This window comes from Ceratotherium simum, chromosome 36, assembly GCF_057802395.1.
Source record: "Ceratotherium simum simum isolate JZ-2026a chromosome 36, ASM5780239v1, whole genome shotgun sequence".
Classification (NCBI taxonomy): domain Eukaryota; kingdom Metazoa; phylum Chordata; class Mammalia; order Perissodactyla; family Rhinocerotidae; genus Ceratotherium; species Ceratotherium simum.
In genome coordinates, this window is record NC_141935.1 from 27,239,107 (window position 1) to 27,262,471 (window position 23,365).

Consider the following 23,365-nt stretch of genomic DNA (forward strand, 5'->3'; position numbering starts at 1 on the left):
GCTTCTCCAAAGTTTGGATTTTTCTGATTCCATTCTACTGGTGCAGGTTAACATGATCCTCTGTCCTGTATTTCTTGCAGATTGTTAATTAGCTGTAGATGCTTGATCAGTTTCAGGTTTGAAGATTGACAGAATTACTTCATAGGTTGTGGTATGTTCTACCAAGGGGAAGTACATCATGCTTGGTTGTCTCTTTTTGTGATATTACCAGCCTTTGGCAGTCAATGTCCAGATGCATTAATTTATAAGGAATTGTAAAATGGTAACATTTTTGTCATTTTTCTCAGTTATTAAGTGAAATACCTTTTTTTTTCTTTTTTTTTTTTTTTGTGAGGAAGATCAGCCCGAAGCTAACATCCGATGCCAATCCTCTTCTTTTTGCCGAGGAAGATTGCCCCTGGGCTAACATCCGTGCCCATCTTCCTCTACTTTATATGCGACGCCACCACAGCATGGCTTGACAAGCGGTGCATTGGTGCGCACCTGGGATCCGAACCTGCGAACCCCGGGCTGCCAAAGCGGAGCGTGCGCACTTAACTGCTGTGCCACCAGGCCAGCCCTGAAGTACCAAAGAAAAACTTTCCCCTCATTTGGCATTTCAGTAGTATGGTTCATATAGGAAATGCACGATTCTTTCCCTTGGTTTTCCAGTTTTCCAAATAACGAGATGGCTCTCTAGCATCCTCCAGTGAACAAATCTTTATTTTTAAAGCATTGTGATGAGCTCATCAAAGTAAACATATTTTGATGTGTTTCAGTCCTTTGTAGTTATTATTCTTTCTGATCTACAAAATGTTTCATCTTTAAGTTCACTTCTGAGTTTTTTGACGTGACCTTTTTTGCTGTCTTCTTTTTTTTTTTTAAACAGTTTTATTTATTTATTTTTTTCTTTGTGAGGAAGACCAGCTCTGAGCTAACATCTACTGCCAATCCTCCTCGTTTTTTTTTTTTCCCCCCAAAGCCCCAGTAGATAGTTGTATGTCATAGCTGCACATCCTTCTAGTTGCTGTATGTGGGACGCGGCCTCAGTATGGCCGGAGAAGCAGTGCGTCGGTGCGTGCCCGGGATCCGAACCCGGGCCGCCAGCACCGGAGCGCGCGCACTTAACCGCTAAGCCACGGGGCCGGCCTGCTGTCTTCTTTGATAAGACACTTCAGATTCATTGTGTAAATGTTTTTCCCCAGACCTGGATTGAGCCATTTCTTCAAGCAGCGCTGGGTTCGTCATTTAGAATGGTCTTTGGAGATCACAGTCTAGGTTCTGGTATGTTTATTGCTATTGAATGAGTAGTGTGATTAGACTTTTCAGTGGACAGAATTAGAATTAAAATACATCATTAGTTCATACTAGTACTTCCAGTTCAAATTCAGGGCAGAGTTCTTAACTGTAAGAGTTGACGTTCTATATCCTTTCCTATGTTGAGATTTCTCATTTGACAGTCCTTATGTCAATGTCTCTTCTGCCATCTTGATTTTCTGAAGCTCATTCTGTAGTAGACTCTTCAGTAATTGGTCATTAGAACAATATTCCTTGATTTCTTTCACACTGTAAACAGTTTTCCTGTGCCCTTTATACTTGAAAATCAGCTTGGTTGGATATAAAATATTTGGCTAACACTTCCTGTCTTTAGTAATGTATTTAAATGTGTTACTCCATTGTCTTCTGATGTAGGATATTGCTGTCTAAATATATGATGATAGTAAGATTCTTTCTTTTATAAAGGAACTTGGTCTGTTTGCACAATAACCAAAGGATCTTTTTTCTTTTTCCTTATTACTTTTTAAATAGTAGTTTTACTAGAATATGTCTCAAGGTTGATTATTGGTATGCCCTTTTAATATGTCGTTTCAAATATTTTTATTTATTTCAGAAAAATGTTCTTGAATTATATTTTTAAATATGCATTCTGTCCCATTGCTCTGGTTGTCTTTTCTGGGAGTTTTTGTAATATACACGTGGGAATTTCTTGTCTTCTATACTTATAACTTTCTCTCAAATCTTTTTTTTCTTCATTTCTCTTTGATTTTTAAAATTTTCTTTCGTTTTTATCTTCTATTTCCATTAAGATATAATGTGTTGTTCTTACTAACTCTTCTGTCACTTCTAGTTTAGTTTTCATGTGTGAAATATTGTAAATTTCACATTATTAAGTTTTATCACCTCATTTCTGAGTTAGGTTCTAATTTGGAATTTTGTTTTATGATAGCCTCTATCATTTTATTAATTTCTTTTAGCATGCTTTAAAATAGTAGCCAACAGTTTTCATCTGTTTCATAGACATATCTCTTGGTATGTTTTTATTGGTCTGTAGAGCCATTATTTTCTTCCTAGTTTCTTTTTTCTTTTAATAATTTTGTTTAGGACTCAGTCACAGTCTTCTTTCTTCCTTCTTTTCATCTCCTTTCTGTTCCTTCTTTCCCACTCTCCTCTTTCTCTCTTTGTTTTTCTTCTTTTGTTCTTTCTTTGTTAATTGAGGCATATTTATACAATAAAGTGTACAAACGAGTTCAATGAGTCATCAAACATGACTTAAAACTTTTATTGCCTCAATCTATTTAGCCCACACCTTTCTGAAGAGACAATCATTATTCTGATTTCTGTCAACATAGATTAATTTTATGTGTACTTGGACTTCATATAAATAGAATTATATGGCATGAGTAATTTTGAGTATGATGTTAGCTGTGGGTTTTTCACGGATGGCATATACCTAATTGTGTAAGTTTACTTCTATTTCTAGCTTGCAGAGAGTTTTTCCTTATGTAATAATGAATCGGTGTTGAATTTTTTCAAATTCTTTTTCTGCATTTATTGACATAATCATATGATTTTTCTTCTTTTCTCTGTTCATGTGGCAGATTACACTGATTGGTTTTCAAATGTTAAAACAACTTTGTATTATTGGAGTAAACCCCAGTTGTTCACGATCTAGTATTCATTTTAGAAATTGTTGCATTCAATTTGTTAATGTTTTATTAAGGATTTTTTTATCTTATGTTTTTGAGGAATATTGGTCTATAAATGTGTTTCTTTTTTTCTTTCGTAGTATGTTTTTCAGTTTGTGGTATCAACATCAGAGTAATGCTGGCCTCAAAAACAAGTTGGGAAGTGTGCCCTTGTTCTTGGTTTTCTGAAAGAGTTAGTGTCAAATTGGCATTATTTCTTCATCAAATGTTTGTTAATTCATCTGTGAAACAATTGGGCTAGAATTATTTGGGAAGGCATATTTTTGATTACAAGTTTATCAAAAAGATTTCTTATTTATTGAAATAACTATTGAAAATTGAATATAATTTCAAATTCTTAAATAGATATGTGTCTATTTATATTTTCTCTTTCTTCTTTTGTCAGTTTTGTAAAGCTTCATTGTTTAAGAAATTCATCCATTTCATCTAAAGTGTCAAATCCATTGGCATAAAATTGTTTATAATATCTCATATTATACTTCTAAGGCCTCTATGATCTATAATGATGACCCTACTCTCATCTATGGTATCGGTAATTTGTATTTTTTATCTTTTTTTAAAATCAGTTTTGGTAGGGATTTATCAATTTTATTAAATTTTTCAGTAAACCAACTTCTGACCTTGCTGATTATCTGTGAGGTTTATTAAATTTTTATTTCGTTTTGTGCTCTTTTTATTATTTCCATTCTTTTGCTTAGTTGAGTTTAATTTGCTCTTTAGCTTCTCAAGTTAGATGCCTACATCATTGATTTGACACCTTTATTTTTCTAATATGGGCGTTTTTAAAGCTCTAAATTTCTCTTTAAGTACTGCTTTATTTGCTCCCACACATTTTGATATTTTATGTTTTTTTTTTTTTACCCAGTTTGAAATATTTTCCAATTTCTTTTGTGATTACTTTTTTGACCCATAGGTCATTTATCATAGTTTTACTTAATTTCCAAATCAGAGATTTCCTACATATGTTATCATTTCATAATTTAAAGCTACTGTGGTCAGAGAACATATTTTGGATAATTTCAGTCTTTTCGAATTTATTGAGACTTGTTTTAAGATTCAACATATGGTCCATGTTGGTGAACATTTTCATGTTTTTTGTATATTCTGCTGTTGTTGATTACAATATTCCATAAAAGCCAGTTAGCTCAATTTGTTGATAAAATTCAAATGTTCTCTATCGTAATTGATTTTGTTTCATGGGTCTGTCAGTTATTGAGAGAGGGGTGTTAAAATATCCAAGTATGATTAAGGTCTGTTTTTCCTTTTAGTTCTGCATTTTTTTGCTTCATTTATTTGGAAACTCTTTTATTAGATGCGTACGTATTTAGGATTGTTATGTCTTCCTGATGATTTGATGTTTTATCATTATGAAATGACACTCTGATAATACTCCTTGTCTTGAGGTCTATTTTGTCTGATAAGAAATAGAACCACATCAACCTTGCTATGCTTAGTGTTTGAATGGCATACTTTTTCCCACTGCATTATTTTTCCCTTGCTCTTTTTTACATGAAATTAGTTTTCCTGGACTTTTAAGAGGAAGAGATGAATGAGGATAGCTTTTCTAGCTTCACAGCTCTAGAACTTTCTCTTTTGTTGCTTATGCACAATGATTAAAAAAAAAAAAAATGACCTCATCCTGTCTGCAGTTTTCTCCCCTCCCACGTATCTGCATTTTCTGTTTCCTTTGTCCTTGCATCTATCCTGCACAATTTGAATTCTGCTCCCAGCATGCTCTCTCAATGCAGAGCTTTGCCCTCAGAGAGAGTTTCTCTTAGTTAGTACTAAGAGTTCATATGTCCCAGACTGCGCCCAGCCCTTTCAGAACTTACTCTAGATCCCTTCTTCGCTTCCATGCAGTAGAGTGTGTAAAATGCTTTCCAATTTCAACTGCAGTTCTCAGATTGGCTCTTACACTTTTTATGGGCACCTGTTGGTGATTTGGGGGTTTTCCTGTCTTGAGGAGAGTCCCCCTGTTGCTTCCCTCTGCCTCTTCCAACGCAGATGATGTTACCTGCCTTCGGTGTTGTCAGTGATGTCTTCCACCAGTTTGCATTTTGAGGTTTAGTGGACCTGTTTATTGGACCAATTGAGGGATGTTGGACACAGTGTTTTTCTAGATATTTTCCCGTGAGCCTTGATTTTAATATCTTAGTTGCTCTCTCTGTTTTTGTGTGGGGATAAAGGCAAATTCCAAAACAATTCTTCTGCAACCGTCTCTTCAGAACTCGGGGGCTACTCTCGATTCTGTTGCAGAGCAGTATATTTGGACTATCTGACTGTCTGTAGTAAAAGAAGTGTGGTACTGATCTTTTCCAGAAAGGGCCACTTAAGAATCCAGTTTAGAGCCAGACCTGATGGCCTAGTGGTTAAAGTTCAGCTCACTCCGCTTTGGTGGCCTGAGTTCAGTTCCCAGGCACAGAACCACTCCACCTGTCTGTCAGTAGCCATGCTGTGGCAGTGGCTCACGTAGAAGAACTAGAAGGACTTAACAACTAGAATATACAACTATGTACTGGGGCTTTGAGAAGGAAAAAAAAGAGGAAGATTGGCAACAGATGTAGCTCAGGGTGAATCTTTCCCAGCAAAAAAAAAAAAAAAAAACATCCAGATCAGAGGGTTCTTGATTGTTCAGTGACCTCTGGAGTTGTCTCTTATTGTGATTACTGCATGTTCTTAGTGTTATAACTGCTGTTCTTTTCACTGCTGGCTCTTGGTGTGCCAGGGTTATTTCGAAAGAGTCTCACAGAACAGCCTGTGTAGTGAGGAAGCTCCCAGATAATACGTCTCTTCCATTTAGTGGTCCTGTATTGCTGTCCGGTGGATGGGACCCTCTTGGTTTCAGATTTAGATAAAGGGAGTAATTCAGAAAGGATGGAACCTCGCCCTACCACCCACCAGCCAAATGGCCCCGTGCTCCACTTTGGCAGCTCGGGGTTTGCGGGTTCAGTTCCCGGGCGCGGACCTAGGCACTGCTTATCAAGCCGTGCTGTGGCAGGCGTCCCGCATATGAAGTAGAGGAAGGTGGTCATGGATGTTAGCCCAGGGCCAATCTTCCTCACAAAAAAAAAAGAAAGAAAGCTTGAACTAGCTGAATGCCGCCTAATGCTGGACAGGATTATGTAACTGAAAATGCCTCTGGAATACAAAGTACCTTGATAACTTGTAGAAATTACTGCCCTGTTATTTGCTTGGTTATTTATTTATTTATTTGTTTTGAGGAAGATTGGCCCTGAGCTAACCTCTGTTGCCAATCTTCCTCTTTTTTTTCTTTTTCCTCCCCAAAGCCCCCAGGACATAGTTATGTATCCTAGTTGTAGGTCCTTCTAGTTCTTCTGTGTGGGACGCTGCCTCAGCACGGCTTGATGAGCAGTGCGTAGGTCCACGGCCAGGATCCGAACGGCAAAGCCGGGGCCGCTGAGGCGGAGTGCACGAACTTAACTGCTACGCCACTGGGCCGTCCTCCTGCTTGGTTATTTTTGAAGGGTGCTTCCACTTTCTTCTGGGAATGGGGTGGTTGAACACAGTTGGGACAGCACTCATGATCCTCAGGCAATGCTTTATTCTCTGTCACACTCTTAGGTGAGGCTTGTTCTTTCCCCAGCGACACTTTCGACGAAATGGCTGTGGACGTAAGTTCTCTTCACACTGAGAATCATGCTGTTCGTCAATTTCACACATTGACTTTAAATCAACTGTAGGATACTAATTTGCCTAGTAAATTCATAAAGTTTTGCATAAAGAGCATTTTTAGTGAAAAATGCTTGCCTCATAAAGTTACTACATATATTGCTATTTTAGTTTATAACTTGAAGGATACTTTTTATTTAATCTTCTTGACAACCTTGAAAAGTAGGCATAGCGTCTACTTTACAGGTGAAGACACTGAAGCTCAGAAGTTGTTCTTGTCTTAAAGCTGTGTGGGCAATTCATGACAAAGCCAAGAGGAAATTATTCAATCCTTAGAGTAATTATTACTAGGATTGGAAGCCTCTATGCATGCCAGTAACTCAAAAATAGGTACAGGGAACGTGATCATATGAGTGTCTATTAATAAATTAGCCTTAATTGAATTAGTCACAATTTAGAGAAAATTTTTGGGAAATATATATTAACATTTCCTTAATGGGCAACATACAATAGATATTATGTAAAATAATATTCAATGTAAAATAAATTTGTCTTGTGTTAAAACATTGAACAAACACTTTGGAACTTCATTTTTTTCCATTGGACTTCAAAACAGTTGTTTACAATACTCTCTATTTTATGGATGAAAAAGCGGAGTTACAATGATGTTAAATGGTTTGCTCTTATAGCTAGTCAAACAGTCAGGATTCAGTATCCTATGTCTTCTCATTCTAAATTCTGTATTCTCTCCTTTATACCATGCTGCCTCGTGGGGGTCTTTCAAAATGTTGTAAGATTGCTGAATGGATGAACCAGCAAATTACAATTTAGATATGTCTGCCCAAACGGACAAGCTTGGGCTGTAATAATCAATTTTATGAAGCATAACTACCAGAGAAATGACGAAAGAGAATAAATGGATGGTCAAAGGATTTGAGACCTAATTTCAGCCATACAGGTCATAAATAGTCTTTAGGCATATAAGGAGAATGACCAGTTTTCCCAGGAGGGAAGTGTGTGTATACTTTATCCATTTTAATAAAATATGACCCAGATATGTCTTAGACTATTTATGCTCTCTGCCATCTACTCTCCTGGCAGTCTTCACACCATCAGCACATTCTGTGGACACATTCTAATGTCATTACCATAGCTATGGCAGCCAAATTCTCACATACCATAACCACTTCATGGCCCAACTCTTTCTCAGGATTAATTGACTCGATTGTGTCATTTTTCCTAGTAGGCTAACTAGGGAGAAATATATAATTCCCAAGAGCCACACATTTGAGCAGGTCAGTGCTGTCATCCCTCCTCAAAATCTAAAAGCTGGTGTCCCTGGGAATCTTGCTGCTCAGAGACAGCCATAAGGCAAGTTTAAAAACAGAGCAGACTAGCCCTGCATTGGTACCCATAGTCAGGGGTGACTGAGTTTTTGATTTTGTGTGTAATGCTTAGTCTCCTTTACCCTCTGAGCAAATTTACCCTACACATCTTATTTTTTAAATGCTCATCTCAAGGAGATATCTTTCATGTTATTTTTTCAGAGTAGGGGTCTGAAATCAGCTATAGGACAAGCTGAATACATACACAGATATGTGTTAAGAGTAAGTATGTGTGTACTCGTATTTTTAATTAAACAGCACAATATGGCAATATCAAGTTGCCTTAGAAGTGTCTACTTCAGGGCAAATCAAACTTGAGCTTCGTGTGGCAGCAACAGTGCTGGCCCAAGGCCAAAATGGGGGAAAAAGGCGAGGGGGGCAGAGGTTACTGGAACGCCCCTCCTGTTTGCAGCAATTCTAGCCACGCTCTGACCAGCTGCCAAGGGTCCCTCACCATAACATTATCAGCTTTATTGGCCTTGGTCCTTTCCAGGGCATCCTTCATGGGAGTGGAAGACTTTTGTGAAGTCATAAATCTACCATCTACTAGTTGTGTGTTCTTTGTCAGATAACCCTTTTGAAACTCTCCTAAGATGCATGCAGTTGAACTATGAAGCAGCCTCTGAGTGGCATCTTCTGAAGACTGACTATCAGTCTACTGCCACAGTGCCGGCTGCCATATTGGTATCCACTCAGTGACATCGCCATGATCTCTGGTGACTTTGTTGGCATCTCCTGGGACTTTTGCTTTTTTTCCCCCAGCAATGTAGGAAGCCAAATAGTATATAAACAATATAATATACATATAGAATACATATTAGTTTTGAGACACATGGCTGATATTTTATTTGTTTAGAGTGTAGAGAAAGTATAGACCCGCCGCTTCTAGTATGTCCCAACTTGACCACAGGTCCATTTCTGAAATATGTTGGACACCTAGTGATTAATTTTGAAAATAGAATTGGACTAGGGATAGTTATCAGTATATGGAGGATTCTTGTCAGTTGCTAGTATCTGTATCCAAAACCATAAGAAAACTACTGTTGGTGCCTAAAGAGTTTGAGTCCTCTTGGTAATAATAACCGTGCATGAATGAAATCAGCATTTGGATGGTGAAAGAATATCCCATATTGGAAAGTAATCATGGCTTTTATGTTCTTGTGTGTGTGTGCACTTTGACAGCTTTTTGGAGACTACAGCCTATTTCTTCATGAAACCAAAACTTGGAGAGAAGGAGGTGTCCCCAAATGTTTTCTTCAGTATCTGGCACGAATTCAGCTCCGACTTCAAAGATTTTTGGAAGAAAGAGAACAAACTTATTCTACAAGAGAGGTAGGTTTTTTTCATTTGCACAATGGCATTTTAAAACTGGTGTTTTATTAGGTGTGACATCACTGGGGTTGCCGATTTTTATAGCCTGAATGAGAAATTAGATGGCCCTCAACCTGGGGTATCAAGTCTAAGAGGGTGCTGAGATTTGGCAAAATTTGGAGTTTGAGTAAGAAGAGTCGGCATAGAGGCTGTGATGCTGCAGAGAGTGGCTGGGGTGATGGTTTGCTGGGACCACTGTGTGGTAAAACAACTTCTGTGATGGGGAAGGCACACAAAAGCAGACCTCATAAGAGGAGTGGATCAACTCTGCTGAGATGATAAACCCATTCACCTCAAAAGACCGACAGCAAAGACTGTATATAAAGGTAAGATGAATTGTTTTTGTTTTGTTTTGTTTTTGCTAAATTCGTGGGATATTGTCAAAATTCCACTGTTTGTATCAAAATTTCTCCCAGATATCACCAAGAAACAGATGATCGATATTTTTTAAAATGCCTTTCGAGATTTTTGTAGAATTACATCACGTTCCCTAAAGGAAATCTTTTCAGGAATGAAGGGAAATTTCTCCTTTTAAGTATACGAAATAAAGTCTCTGTCACTATGATTATGAAATTCCATAGAGGCGTATTAAATGTTAATTCAGGAAGAAAGCTAGCCCTCCCAGGACAGCATCCCCACATAGCTGGGTCTAGTGGGAGAATGAAAAGGAAACATAATCCACGCTGTAAACCAAACCCTAAGACTGAACCAATTAGTATACTTTCCAGCATCCTCGCACTAACGGTGACTTGGCTTTAGATCTTTAGAAAACGTACATCCTAAGGGATTTTGTTCATCATGCCACAAAATTCCCCAATTTTCTGCGTATTGTCTTCATTTTGGTCTTGCTTACGTACAAAGCCACGATCATCCACCTAGTTTTCTTTTGTAAATAGATTCTGCTACGTCCTTAAATCAGGTGAAATTAATTGCTAACATTACAGAGCATGTAGACTATGCCAGATTTGTGCTAACGCATATAATTAATTACTTCGATTCCAAAGCTTTATCATAGAAGAAACTATGCCTCAGTGAATATTAGATGGAACACGACCGCAGTTTGAACAGAAGGAAAACTCTTTAAACATCCACCCTAAAGAGAATGAGGTTACTCTACTTCAGCACGCATCCTTGGGGGTTAACGTAAAAGATACGATTTTAGTCAAAATCCATGCAGGTGAGATAGAAGAGGTAATTGCTGAAAAAGAAGCACATTTGAATCATTGTTCATGTCCTTCAGACTTAGCTATATTTTATCAATATTTTGCCGGGCAAGACTTGCTTAGTCTGGAAAACTGTAACGAGGAAAGTCTTTTTACCTTGCACGTCACATCCAACTTCCCTTCGTGTCCCTCACTGGTTCCCCACAGGCCTCTTTTCATCTCCACTCTAAACCTGTTCCCCTGGAAAAGGACCCGAAAGTCAGACACACTAAGTCCCAAACTGGAAGGTTAGCATTTCCCCTGGCGCAGTCATTGCATGATAGCTGGGATTAGAGCGCTAAATGGGAGTGGAAATGGTGAGCTTTAGGCATCAGCACAACGGGACTGATGAAGCTGTCGTTTTGGAGGAGCTGCTCTGATAGGACATCAAGTAGCAGGTGAATCGCCACAGCAGGCTGGCCTGGTCCAGCGGTGGTGCCTCTGCAGGTCCTGGGACTAGAGCACAGGTGGACACTGTCATCGTAGCCCTCCTTGACAACACACGCCGGTACCTGAGCTGGCGAGATGCTGTCTTGGAGGAAGTGTGGAGACTCAGTCAGAGGTCCGGCTCCCCCATCACACTCCCAGCCCCCATGCAGCCTGTGCCCCATGAGATAGAGCTGTGTTTCCCGGTAACACTGTTAATAACAATCCACTATTTTATGATATTTTATGCGTTTGAGACGACCAGAACTAGCTTTTCTTCCCTCTCTAAGTTTCTCCTAAAATCAACCAGCTCCTTTTTTCAGACTGTATCCTGTGCTGGTCCTGACCTGGAAACATACTGTGGGCTTTTTGACTCACACTTGGTGACTTGACTTTCCTTTTGGCAGTGTTGTGGACTGGCAGGCTACAAGTGCTCTTCACTGCAGACTTCTCGTTTCTCTCAATCATTTGCTTTTAATAGAGGGCTAAGGAGGAACCCATGGCAGGTGGGAGAGTGCGTCTTTGCCCTCTGACTTCCGAAATAGATTACGTCTCTTGGCAGATAGGCTGCTTTGAAAAGCAAGACCGTTGCTCCGAATTGTTTGCAGCAAAACTTTGTCTCTTTCTTTAGTGCAGGGCTAGCTACACAATTTCCAGGAAACAGTGCACAATGAAAATGTGGGGCCTCTGGTTCAAAAATCATTAACACTTTTGAGACAACAAATTGTTAAACCAAGCGCAGAGCCCTTCTGAGAGCAGGGCCCTGCGTGACTTGCAATGCACACCCAGCCTCATCTTAGTGTAAGCTTTATGTCGTATTTTCTGTGGTTAGATGGAAGGGTATTTCAGGAATGCGTGGAGTGCCCTCCAGCATCGATAGGAAGCAGGGGTGTGGTCAGTTAAGGGTGGAAAACCTCTGGTCCAGTCCATGTCAGTGTGAGCAGAAACTCAAGTCTCACTACAGATGCTTAAAATAGGATGCTGTTCCCCCACCGGTTGTTCCCTCCTCTGTATTCCTATAATGTTTATTATCTGCATATTTTGTTTAGTAGTTAATCCTATACTGCCTAATGATATGTCTGTTTTTATTTTATGCCATAACTTTTTGTTTGTTTGTTTTGTGAGGAAGATCGGCCCTGAGCTAACATCTGCCAATCCTCCTCTTTTTGCTGAGGAAGACTGGCCCTGGGCTAACATCCGTGCCCATCTTCCTCCACTTTATATGGGATGCCGCCACAGCATGACCTGACAAGCGGTGCGTCTGTGCACGCCTGGGATCCAAACCCCGGCCACCAGTAGCGGAGCATGTGCACTTAACTGCTACGCCATGGGGCCGGCCACTGCAATAATTTTTTTTGATGTTTGCATTTTACTCTTATTTCCCAATGAGATGTGTTGTGTCGTCATTTCCCCCACCCCACCCCCCCTTTTTTTTTTTTTTTTTGGTGAGGAAAATTCGCCCTGAGCTAACATCTGTGCCAATCTTCCTCTATTTTGTGTGTGGGATGCCGCCACAGCATGGCTTGATGAGCAGTGTGTAGGTCCGTGCCAAGGGTCCAAACCCACAAACCTGGGCGGCTGAAGCAGAGCATGCGAACTTAACCACTATGCCACCAGGCCGGCCCCCATGATGTCTTCATTTCTAGTATAGTTCTCACTGTCACTAAACCACTGTGCCTTTCCCCTCTTAGCATCTCTGCAAATATTTGCCCATTTGACTTGTTACATCATTGTATTTGACACGGACATGGAAATAAGAACTTAGCCTAGTAAAGTAGTTAACGTGTTTTCTTACGTAAGTTTCTCATTGTAGGTAATAAAAACCCCATTCCAAATACTCGAAGCAAAAAGAGAGATTTTATTTGTTTAGACAGTCAAACGACAGGAGGGCAGGGATGGAACTTGCCTGTGGATTTCTGCCTGAATGCAGAAATTCAAAGCATAGTCCATTGGGGGTTACTCAGGTCTGTCTGTACCTCCTTCTCCCACTATCTGTCTTTTCAAATGTCCTCTCTCCTCCTACTCCTTCCTCTTCTCTCTCTCTCTCTCTCATTCTCACTCTCTTACTCTCTCTCCCCCTTTCATCTCCCTCCCACTCCTACTGTCCTCTGCTTTAGCCTAATTTCCAAGCCAGGCTCTTTCTTTAAGGGTAGACCCATGGCCATTGGTCACAGCCATGGTTTACATTCTCACATCCTAGGAGGAGAGAGCCCTCTCCACCATCTAGAAAAATCCCAAGGAAGAGCTCCAGATGAGTCATGTCTATCTTTGGGTCAGCCACACTTGCCAGAGGCGTGGGGTGCCCTGGTTTGCTCAGTGTTCACACACCTAAGCCTGCAGCCAGAGAGGAGGGCTACCATGATTGACAGTTCCCTTCAGAACAGTAGTATTGGAGTTAATACAGAGCAGGTTCCCCAAAAAGTAAACAATAATATACTACCCCCAATTTATTAAGCCTTTAAAAATAACCTGTGTAATTAGCAGAACGTCTTAGCATGGTAGAAATAACCTGAAAGGTGGTTTAACGGTGTGGTTGAAATTTTCCTTTCTGGTGAAGTTTTTCTTGCTCTAGTTTGGAATTTATCCTTATCCCATTATTTCTAACTGGTATCTGATTATAGAGTGGTAGTAACTTTGTTATTTTCTGGCTTTGTTCTGATGACTCATATGATTTAGTAAATATATTTCCTGAAATGCTGAATTTCTACACAATCCATGTGGAATTGGTCTGCCGTCTTTCTAACCAATGTGGTTTGGAAAATGTGAGGATTTTTGAGTTAGCTCTGCCGCTTACTAGCTCTAGGGTCATAGAAAGTCATGTATCCTTCAAGAGCCAGTTTCCTAGCCTGCAGAATGGAGATGGTAATACCTGTCCTACAGTGTTAATGTGCAGACTAAATGAGGTCATATATTGAGTGTCAAGTATGTAGTACGGTATCTATATGCTAAATGCTCAATGGCTATTTCTACAATGTTTAATATTAATGATAATCCTGATCATGACTACATACAAGGGGTTGTAACATATTGCTAAGGCATATTAAGCATCTTAAGAACATATTCTGTAAATACAAGGCGTTATTGTGTTGGTTAAGCAAAATGTCTTGTTTCTGAGTCCAAGGATAACTTTTGTTTGAGCGTGTTCATACAGCCTATCCCTCCATATGTACATTACGCTATACGACGGAACTCCTGTTTTGATGCTTTAAGCAACGACCCATTGGTTTTATCGCAAGTCAGAAAAAGTGTTTTTCTTCCTGTACTTGCCACTAGGCACATACAATTGTAAGTAAGAAATCCTTCTCTAGAAAGAAATCTAGACTTGTCATCACTGAGCAACACAAAACATATGAAAAATAATTTTTAAAAAATTTCAGCTTGAATATATCCAGAAGAAGAGAGAGAAACTAACATTTCCTGTGCCAAGCATCTCCCAAAAGGTCTCACAGAGCGTAGTTTTAATATGTAAGGAAATGGGCAATCCTCATCTCTTATTTTTCAGGAAGACATTAGCATTAGTGTCACCTCGCCACTAGTGAGGCCCCATGAAGCTAGGACAACTATGGCTGTATTAATTAGAGGAAAGAAGTACGGATTGACTGAGAATCCACGTGCTTTTTGACCCTGATGAAGGGACTGTGGTCCTGGGAGAAGAGAGTGGGGTGCCCACAGCAACTTCACTTCTCACTTTTCCTCTGTTGCAAACTGAACTCGGTTCTCAGGCAGAGTCTTCAGCCATATAACCATGTAAAGTTATCTGTGATTGTTCTCTCATTTCTTACCGAGATTTCGCTGGGCACAGGAGACATTCAAGTCCATTTGCTGAAGGTTCTGTCTTCCTTGAACTAAGAGTCTAGCCCTGGTTTGGTGTAACATGCAGTGGGAGAAACCGAGGGGGTGGAGGGGGATTAATTCTGCCCAGAGGACTTTGACAAGGAGCTTGGAGTCAGAGTAGAGTTATCACAGGCAGTCCAGAGAGGTAAGGGCGTTCTAGACAAGAAAATCGGGCTCCGGCAACTGAGCCTCAAACCCCGTAGTATGTAGTATGGCCTATCGTGATTTCATTTTTTGTTGGTGTAAGACATTTTAATTTAATAAATCAATTGTGACATTAGTAAGGGTTATGTTTAAAGTGTTGTCTAACTTAATTTACTGGTTTAGTTTGCTTTGAGACAGGTAGTCTTTGATGAACCAGGAGAAAGGATAGCTACTCCGATAATTGCAGAAGCATGTGGCAATCAAGTCTGGTTTCGGCCCAGCTGAAATGCGTAATTAGAGGAAAAGGATTTGAATGCTTGGCTTTAAAGGCTTATGCGTTAAATTGGAGAGCCCCTCATGCGATGTTAAGATTCCCGTTTCCATAATTTGTATTCAAGCGAGCTGGATGTTCGGATTTAAGTATGATGTTGTTGGAGTAGAAGTAAGCGACCACTTTGAAAGCAAGTGAAAATAAATCTGAAGAATGGAGATACGGAAAGAAGGTTTATTACTACGTAGTAATATGTTTGTTGAATACCTGAGTGAAATTCCCTCTTGGACTGCTGTTTAGCATTGTTGCATTGCAGCAATAAACGAATTTAGCCAACCATTCCCCCTTTAATTCAGGCGCCAATTTCTAGAGAAACAACCCATGAAGAAATCTTCTTCCTAGTTCCGACTTCCTGTGGCTGAAGCTTTGGCAAGAGAGTTGACAGACAAGATAGAATAGTGGCTAATGGAGCCTGAGAATATGTAGGAAATGCGATCTATATTCATTAAAGGAGTAATTAATATGCATTAAGACGTAATAGGTAATTCACTTATTTATTACTTCATGCAACAATTATTTATGCCCTACTATGTGCCAGGCAAATTTCCTAGCCATGTGAATGTTACCCTCTAGTGAGAGAAGCAGATAATAAAAAAGTAAACAAACACATTTTTAAAGTATAGGTTGAAATTAGTACTATGAGGAAAATAAACTGTGAACCGTTTTTGCAGAATAAAAAGCAGAAGAGGGTCATTTAGAAAATGTGGTCAGAGGAGGCCTTTCTGAAGAGGCAACATTTATGTTGACACCTAAAGAATTTGAGGGAGCAGCCATGTGAAGTGGCAGGGTGGGGGAGTCAACACGGTAAGTGAGCCTGCCAGGCAGAGATGTAGGAAGTCAAGACAACACGGCAGAAAAGACGGAATGTACTTCAAGAAAGATGAAGGTCATGAGATGAATTTGGTGAAATCGGCAGTGTGCTGGTCATCTAGGCCCTTGTAGGTCATGGTAAGAGGTTGACTTTTATTGTGCGTGCAATAGAAAGTCAGCACAAGGAACAAGTTAGGAAGTTGCTATAGTGGCCGGGTGAAAGATGTGATGCTCTGGACTGGGGTGAAGGCAACAGAGATGACAGGAAGTGGGTGTTGGATATATACCTCGGATGTATATCTACACAAACCTGCTATTCGCAGGTTCCTCGCTGGACCAGTTTTGGAGGTCAGAAAACTCTAAGTCTCAGCTCAGATATTGACAAGCTTAGGTTAACCAGGAGGTTAGTGATCAAGAAAGCGAACTTCCCTTTCTTCTCCTGAAATGATTTACAAAAAGCCAAGGTTAGGAAAAGATCTAAAACCCTGGGTATTAGGAAATTCACTTTCTAAAACTTAGTTCTCCAAAAATGATGTAAAATCCTAAAGAGAAGATTAGATGGAAAAGATCTTTGCGTTTGCTTCTTTATCTTGCCATGTCCCAAGAGATGTTTTTTCAACTTTGGAAAAGCCTTCCTCAAAAGCCTCATGCTCAAAAATGGAAGAAACTCACCCTTAGAGGCTGGTTCAAGCCCCCCAACAGAGAATTGGGACCAAGAGCCAAGAAAATAGCTTGTCCAAAGATATTTTTGCTTTGAAAAGAATTTAAACATCGTTGCACCTTCAGTGAGTTTATAAAGCCTTATAAAGGTATCTGAGCAATTATTAATTTCCCTTCAGCATTTGCTAAAAATATTTTTTGATGTCTTAGCAAAGTTCGTAGTAAAATCATCTTGGATCAAAATATACTTCGTGGAGTAAGGATATTTAAAATTATCCGTTAAAAATAACATCGTGTAGCTTCTATGGGCTGAAAACAAGCTCCTAAAAAGCCTTTCCTTTACAAGCGAGATGTTATTTTTAGGGGGTCGTTTTAAGTTTCTTCAGGATACTCTCCAACAATGTAATGGTTATAATCTGCTGGAAGAGGAGGAGGACCAGATCTGTTCGATTTGTATAATGTCAAATTAACAAATTCTTAGGCTTGTGTGGACTTCGGCTGGGGCCTGGATTTTTAAGATAGTGAAAAATGTGACACGTCAGAGGCTCCCCACAGTTCCTCCCCACTGTGATATTCTCCATGCTGACTCGGAGGAATTCCACCAGCAGTGAATCCTTCTTCTGCTCTGCTTCAGGACTCCACTCGCAGACGCCACCCCGTCCCATTAGGGGGGGTGAAGCGTTAGAGAAATGGAAAATGTTTCTTCTACACTTAAAAATTTGGGATCCTAGGGTAAATAATGGATAATCAGAGACTAGGCATGGGAGATAAGGAGGGAAGAGACGGTGCCTGCAGTGTTTTAGGTATTGGTCTTTACAACAGGTTTGGAGCCGATGGCAAATGCTAGACCAAGACATGTTGGTAGTTATTTTATTTGGCAAAGAGTGATTAGCTCACTTGGTTTTGCCTGCTGAAGTCTGGTTAAGATTTAGAAGCAACCATGATAAGGCATCAAACTTGATTTTAAAGGGAATCATTTGTGAAAGCATGTGCTGAGTGTGTATGTGTACTGGAGGCGGGTATGTGGAGGGAACCAAGAATGGAGATCAGTATCGAGGCATTTTAAGAATCTGTATTTCAATATAGGACATAAAAAGAAAATAAGGTAATATTCATGTTTCTTGGGGGGTGGGTGGCAGGGAATGATCTTAAGAAAGTAAATAGAATGGCCAATCAGCACATAAAAAGATGGTCTCCATCATTAGCCATCATGGAAATGCAAATCAGAACCACAGTGACATGCACTACACGCCCACTAGGATGGCTGTAATCAAAAAGACAGACAAGAACAAGTGTTAGGGGAGATGAGGGGACCATATGGAGCCCTCACACACCGCTGGTGGGAGTGTAAAATAGTGCAGCCACTTTGGAAAACAGCCAGGCATTTCCTCAAAAGTGTAAACCTAGGGGGCTGACCTGGTGGTGTAGTGGTTAAGCTCCTGCCCTCCGCTTCGGCTTCCTGGGCTTCGCAGGTTCGGATCCCGGGCGCGGACCTACACACCACTCATCAAGCCATGCTGTGGTGGCGTCCCATATGCAAAATAGGGGGAGATGGGCACAAATGTTAGCTCAGGGCTAATTTTCCTCAGCAAAAAGAGGAAGATTGGTAACAGATGTTAGCTGAGGACCAATCTTCCTCACCAGAAAAAAAAAAATGTAAACCTGGAGTTACCATGGCACCCAGCAGCTCCCTCCTAGGTGTATACCGAAGAGAAGTGAACACACGAATCCACACACACACTTGTACACATGTGTTCATAGCACCATTCTTCATAATATCCCAAAAATGGAAACAACCCAAATTTCCATCAACTGATGAATGGATAAATAAAATGTGGCATATCCACACAATGGACTGTTCTTTGGCAATAAAAAGAAATGAGACATTGATATATGCTGTAATATGAATGAACCTTGAAAATATTTTGCTGAGTGAATGAAGATGGTCACAAAAGACTACACATTGTATGATTTGATTTATGTGAAATGTCCAGAATTGGCAAAAATATAGGATCTGATAATAGATCACCCCTTGTCAGGAGTTGGAGGGAGAGAGGAATGGGGAGTGACTGTTGATGACGTTTCTTTTGGGGATATGGAATGTTCTAAAATTAGATGGTTGCACAACCCTGTGAAAATACTAAAAAAACATTGAATTATCCACTTTAAATGGGTGAATTTTATAGCATGTGAATGATAATCTCTATGCAGCTATTTTTTAAAAAAGGAAGTTGAATTCTCACCTTAGAGTTCTGAGCATAGAAGTGGACCACAGTTGAACGCGCTGACCTCCCGCAGCAATCGTTTAGCTTGTTCACGGTTTTGAGATCCTCCATTGATTCCCTCATCTTCCTGGCTGGCACGCTCCTGGCCGTTTCCCCTGTGCCCAGAGAGTTCTGTATGGATTCAAGGAAAGAAAATCTTTTAACTACTAACATGACTATTAGCTATGTCAGAATTTGGGAGATAAATCTGCTGGCAAAAACTGTAAAAAAAAAAATATATGTATATTGCACAGCTCTTTCCAAAAAGATCTCCATCAATTTAGATAATTGGTAATTGGTAATAGCTTGACTCTGTAGTGATGAAAGGAGACAGTGCTTTCCCAGTGTAAACCCATGTCAGGAAATCATAAGTCATGTTAAAAATACACATATAATAGGTATTGTGTATGTGTATTTTGAAATTATTCATCTATTGCAGATAAACTTTTTTCAAATCTAATCTCCATGGGAGGAGTCAGATTGTCCAAGTTTTCTTAACCTGTATTTCTAATAGGGGAAGAGATAAATACTTAGAAAAAAAAAGTGAATATAATAATGGTTAAAATAAATAAAAATAAAAGGGAAAGAAATATGTCTGCATCTGTGATGGAGTAAAGCTTCCGTCTTTCGCTTCTGTGTACTTAACCCTCCACTTTCTCCAGAACATTCCACCTGGATTTGCAAACCCCAGCTCTTCCCTTGACTTTTGGGTACTCACTCAGGACCCCACTCCATGGGGCTTCTGACCAACTCACTGCTCAGGGTTTTTGCTTCTGCTTGTCATAAACAGTTGGGCTTAAAAACTTGAACCATAGGCAGCTGCTGGGTCATGAGAGGAATTTTGAGCCCATGGAAAGGAGACGTGTTTTTGAGGAAGACAGTAATAGAGACAGACCTGATATATGGTGCTTCCTGGCGAGTGGGCACTCAGTGAAGATTAACCACGCTGATGCTGAAGAACCGGCTATAGAATTACAGTGTGGTCATGGGTATTGGCATTTCTAGTCAATTCCAGTGTCCATCAATGGCACAACCATCATGGCAAATTAGTATCCCATAGCTTGGGTTCTTCAGTTTGTGTAGGAAGCTATTATTTACAATTTGTTCCTCCTTAAAGAGACCTTTAAATCATCATCATCGTCGCTGTCATCATCATCATCATCATTATTTAAACTACTATTATATATACGTAATATTTCTTATTTATACATTATAATTTCTTATCAAATTCACATTCTAATGCTCTTAGAGTTTTAGGAACTATGATTTTTCAATTTTTAGGAGTAATATTGCAGATCCAAGAAAAAGAAAATCGCATTATACCTATAATAATTCCTAAAATGATGTGACTTTTTTTTTTTTTTGCAATTTAGTCTTTCTAATTATAACCGTAGTATTATTAATGTACAGATTATAGATACACCTAGAGGTTTGTCTGCTCAATCTTTTTGAATGCCGTCTTGTATGAAGCCTGCGAGCATTTTTATTTTATTTTCTTTCCTTCCATTTTGATTTATTTTGCTTTTGTTTCCTGAGTAAGATCTGTAATAAAATGCTTAGGATCCCTGATACTTTGAGTGTCTTTCTAAGTTTGAAAAATTTATTTAATCAACTTCATCTGTCATTTTATCTTGTAGGGTAATGTTAAACATTCTCTAAATAACCCATCAGCTTTGTCTCCGTCCTCTGCCACACAGCCCTGGCCGCGTTCCACCTCCCATTGATTGTAAAGGTTGCCCCTTTCTTTAGGAAGAGCAGTTAAGCTGGCACCCACGAGTCACACTCTGTGTCTAGATGAAAGAAAGTGGTCCCGGCCAACGTGTCTCCACAGCTCATTGATCTATCTCTGGAGAAAGGCTGGTATGTCTCCTTACAGATTCCTTCCTTGAATGATTTAAAACTTGATGCTGAGCTATATATAAAGTCCTGGTCGGATGGGGTGCCTTACAGCGGGAGGGTCATGCTGAGAGGAGAGGGGGCCAGTTCTGCATTTACAAAAGGAGAGTGCAGTCCTCTGCTTGCATAAGCTGCGTCCGCCATTGCATTGTACACAGTTAGCTGATGGTTGGACCTGGCAAGTGGCAAGAGACTTACGCAGATTCAAGCTTTCTGGCTTTTTATAAGGAAACACTCATTTTCAGAAAGTAGTGGCCTCGATGAAGACAGAATTCCAGCTGTGTTGGTGGAGACTGTAGCTGTTTTGCCCTGAACAGAATAGACCCAGGGTCGTGAGGGCACTGCTATCTCTTCTTGGGCTTCACTGTTCTTGTGCCCCTGGAGTGGTTCTAGAGATGAGCTGGGACGTGAGATGATTGGGGGGTGCCCTAGAGGCAAGCCAGCAGTCAACATAGAGGGGCCTGCTTGCTCCCTGAGAGGGGCCTGATCCCCTGAGTCTCATTAACCCCAAGATGACCCTCGTCTCCACCAAATTAGGAGGAGTGGGACCGCCAAAGAGGATCACGTGCTTGATTTAGAATCCATCAGGGTCAACTCGTGTAGTCGCCTGTATACAGAACCCCCTAATGAGACAAGATACAAGTGCTGTGGTTTGTTTTCTTTAAATAAACAGGGAATAATCTAAAGTTATATTAGTGACTTAGTATTTTACTCTATGTATTTCAGCCCTATTAATAGTTTTCTGTTGTTCTATAACATGAGCATCTAAGGTGGGCTGCATTTACCATCACTTTGAAAAATGATAAAACTTAAAATTAGATCAGTTTATAGAGACGTTCACTCTTTTTCAAAAGAGTTAATAGCTTGGTGATGTGGAAAACACACACACATCAGAATCCAGAAATGAAAGTTTGCCTGTGAGAATCTCTAATCCTCTAAGCTTTAATTTATCATGAAAGTGTGTGGCAGATTAGCCTCTAAAGTCTGTTGGGTGAGGAAAAGGGAAGGAAGTAGCAGTACTAATCTTTAAAATATTCTAATTATCGTTATATGTTTAGATAATACATATTTTGCCAAAATAAAGCACATCAGAAAGAAAAACATATTCAAAGTAGATCTTAATTTTATGAGATGGAATTATTTTTAAAAGTTAACCTCTTTAGTTCAAATTCCTATGCCCCACGGGTGAATATTTTTGGAAAGTTTGATAAAATTCCATTTGGCCGCTTCAAAGTTTTCTGAGTGTGTGGGGGAGATAAATAAGATGAGGAATAGTTGGAAAAAGTATATTTCATCAGTTAGGGGAATTTCAGATGCTCAGAGATAATGCAAAAGCTTTCATTTTAAAAATCAGTGTAGATGTGGATATTAATATATTCTTAAACTTGTGTGTGGTTTTTAGGACAGAAGCACTCATAGTTCTGTACTGAGTTTGTACATGGGTTTATTTCCTACAGCCTCTGATGAATTTTCTTAACATTTTCATTTTACAAATGTGGAATAAAAGCACAGAGTACTGGAGCATGAACGTGAGGCTAGATAGTGTTGAAGGCAAATTAGAGAAAAAGGTGGTAAAACTCTTGTTTTTTTAATATCATGGACAGGTGGATGGGCGGTTGGATGGATGGATGGGGAGTTGTTGGAAATAACCATTCAGGGAAAAATACAATCCACGTATGTGAAAGTGTTGTCACTATGAGGACAGGTTAAATTGGCTCCTTTTTCTTAAAGCTCTCTACTTCATCTGTTATTAACAAAGAAGAGGAAAAAGGACTCACAACACACTTTGCTACAGATTATGATCTACTAACATGTCCCAAACATTCAGATTAGAATCAGGGACCACGCACAGCCTCTTGGCTCAAGAGAGGTGAGAACATGACCATCAGAAAGTTGGTGGGTCATAGTGAAAAGGGAAAAATTGTGTTGACTTCCATAAAGTATATATTTTACCATTTGTGAGTAGTTATTAAAAACAAGTTTCGTAATGATGCTGATCTGAGAAAAACTAAGAATTAAGGTTCACATCCAAATTCTTAATTATTAGTGGCCATTTTCTATTTTCTACGTGAGGGTTTAATGAATTCCCTAACAGGAATAATGGAGTTCACAAACTTTGGGGACAATTATTCTAATAGATACAGTTTTATTCGTAATTGTATAGTCCAAGGCCATAATCCCTTGTCTACAATTTGGAGATCCAAAAACCTGTGAAACCAGAAGTTACTTCATAAGTTTGTGGCAAATTCAACATACGTGAGGCTATCTAGAGTCTTTACCATCCCACTTAATGTGAATGTTCATGTGTTTACTACAGAAATATTAATGTGTTTGGTTACTCCATTCTGTGTCAGACCATTTTGCTCGTGTTCTATACCATATTTCTGTCTGAACTTAGAAAAGTTCTCAATTCTGTAATCCCTCTGGCCCCAGGGGTTTGGGTAAA

General features: G+C 39.6%; 1 protein-coding gene across 1 annotated transcript in view; it reads left to right on the forward strand.

Annotated features, from left to right (window-relative positions):
• FMN2 (formin 2) overlaps positions 1–23,365 on the forward strand; it is a 346,386-nt gene that overhangs the window by 303,595 nt on the left and 19,426 nt on the right. Inside the window, exon 16 of the mRNA XM_087424460.1 lies at positions 9,164–9,313. Within this exon, the coding sequence (XP_087280586.1) occupies positions 9,164–9,313 (150 nt within the window). The remainder of the gene's footprint in view (positions 1–9,163; positions 9,314–23,365) is intronic.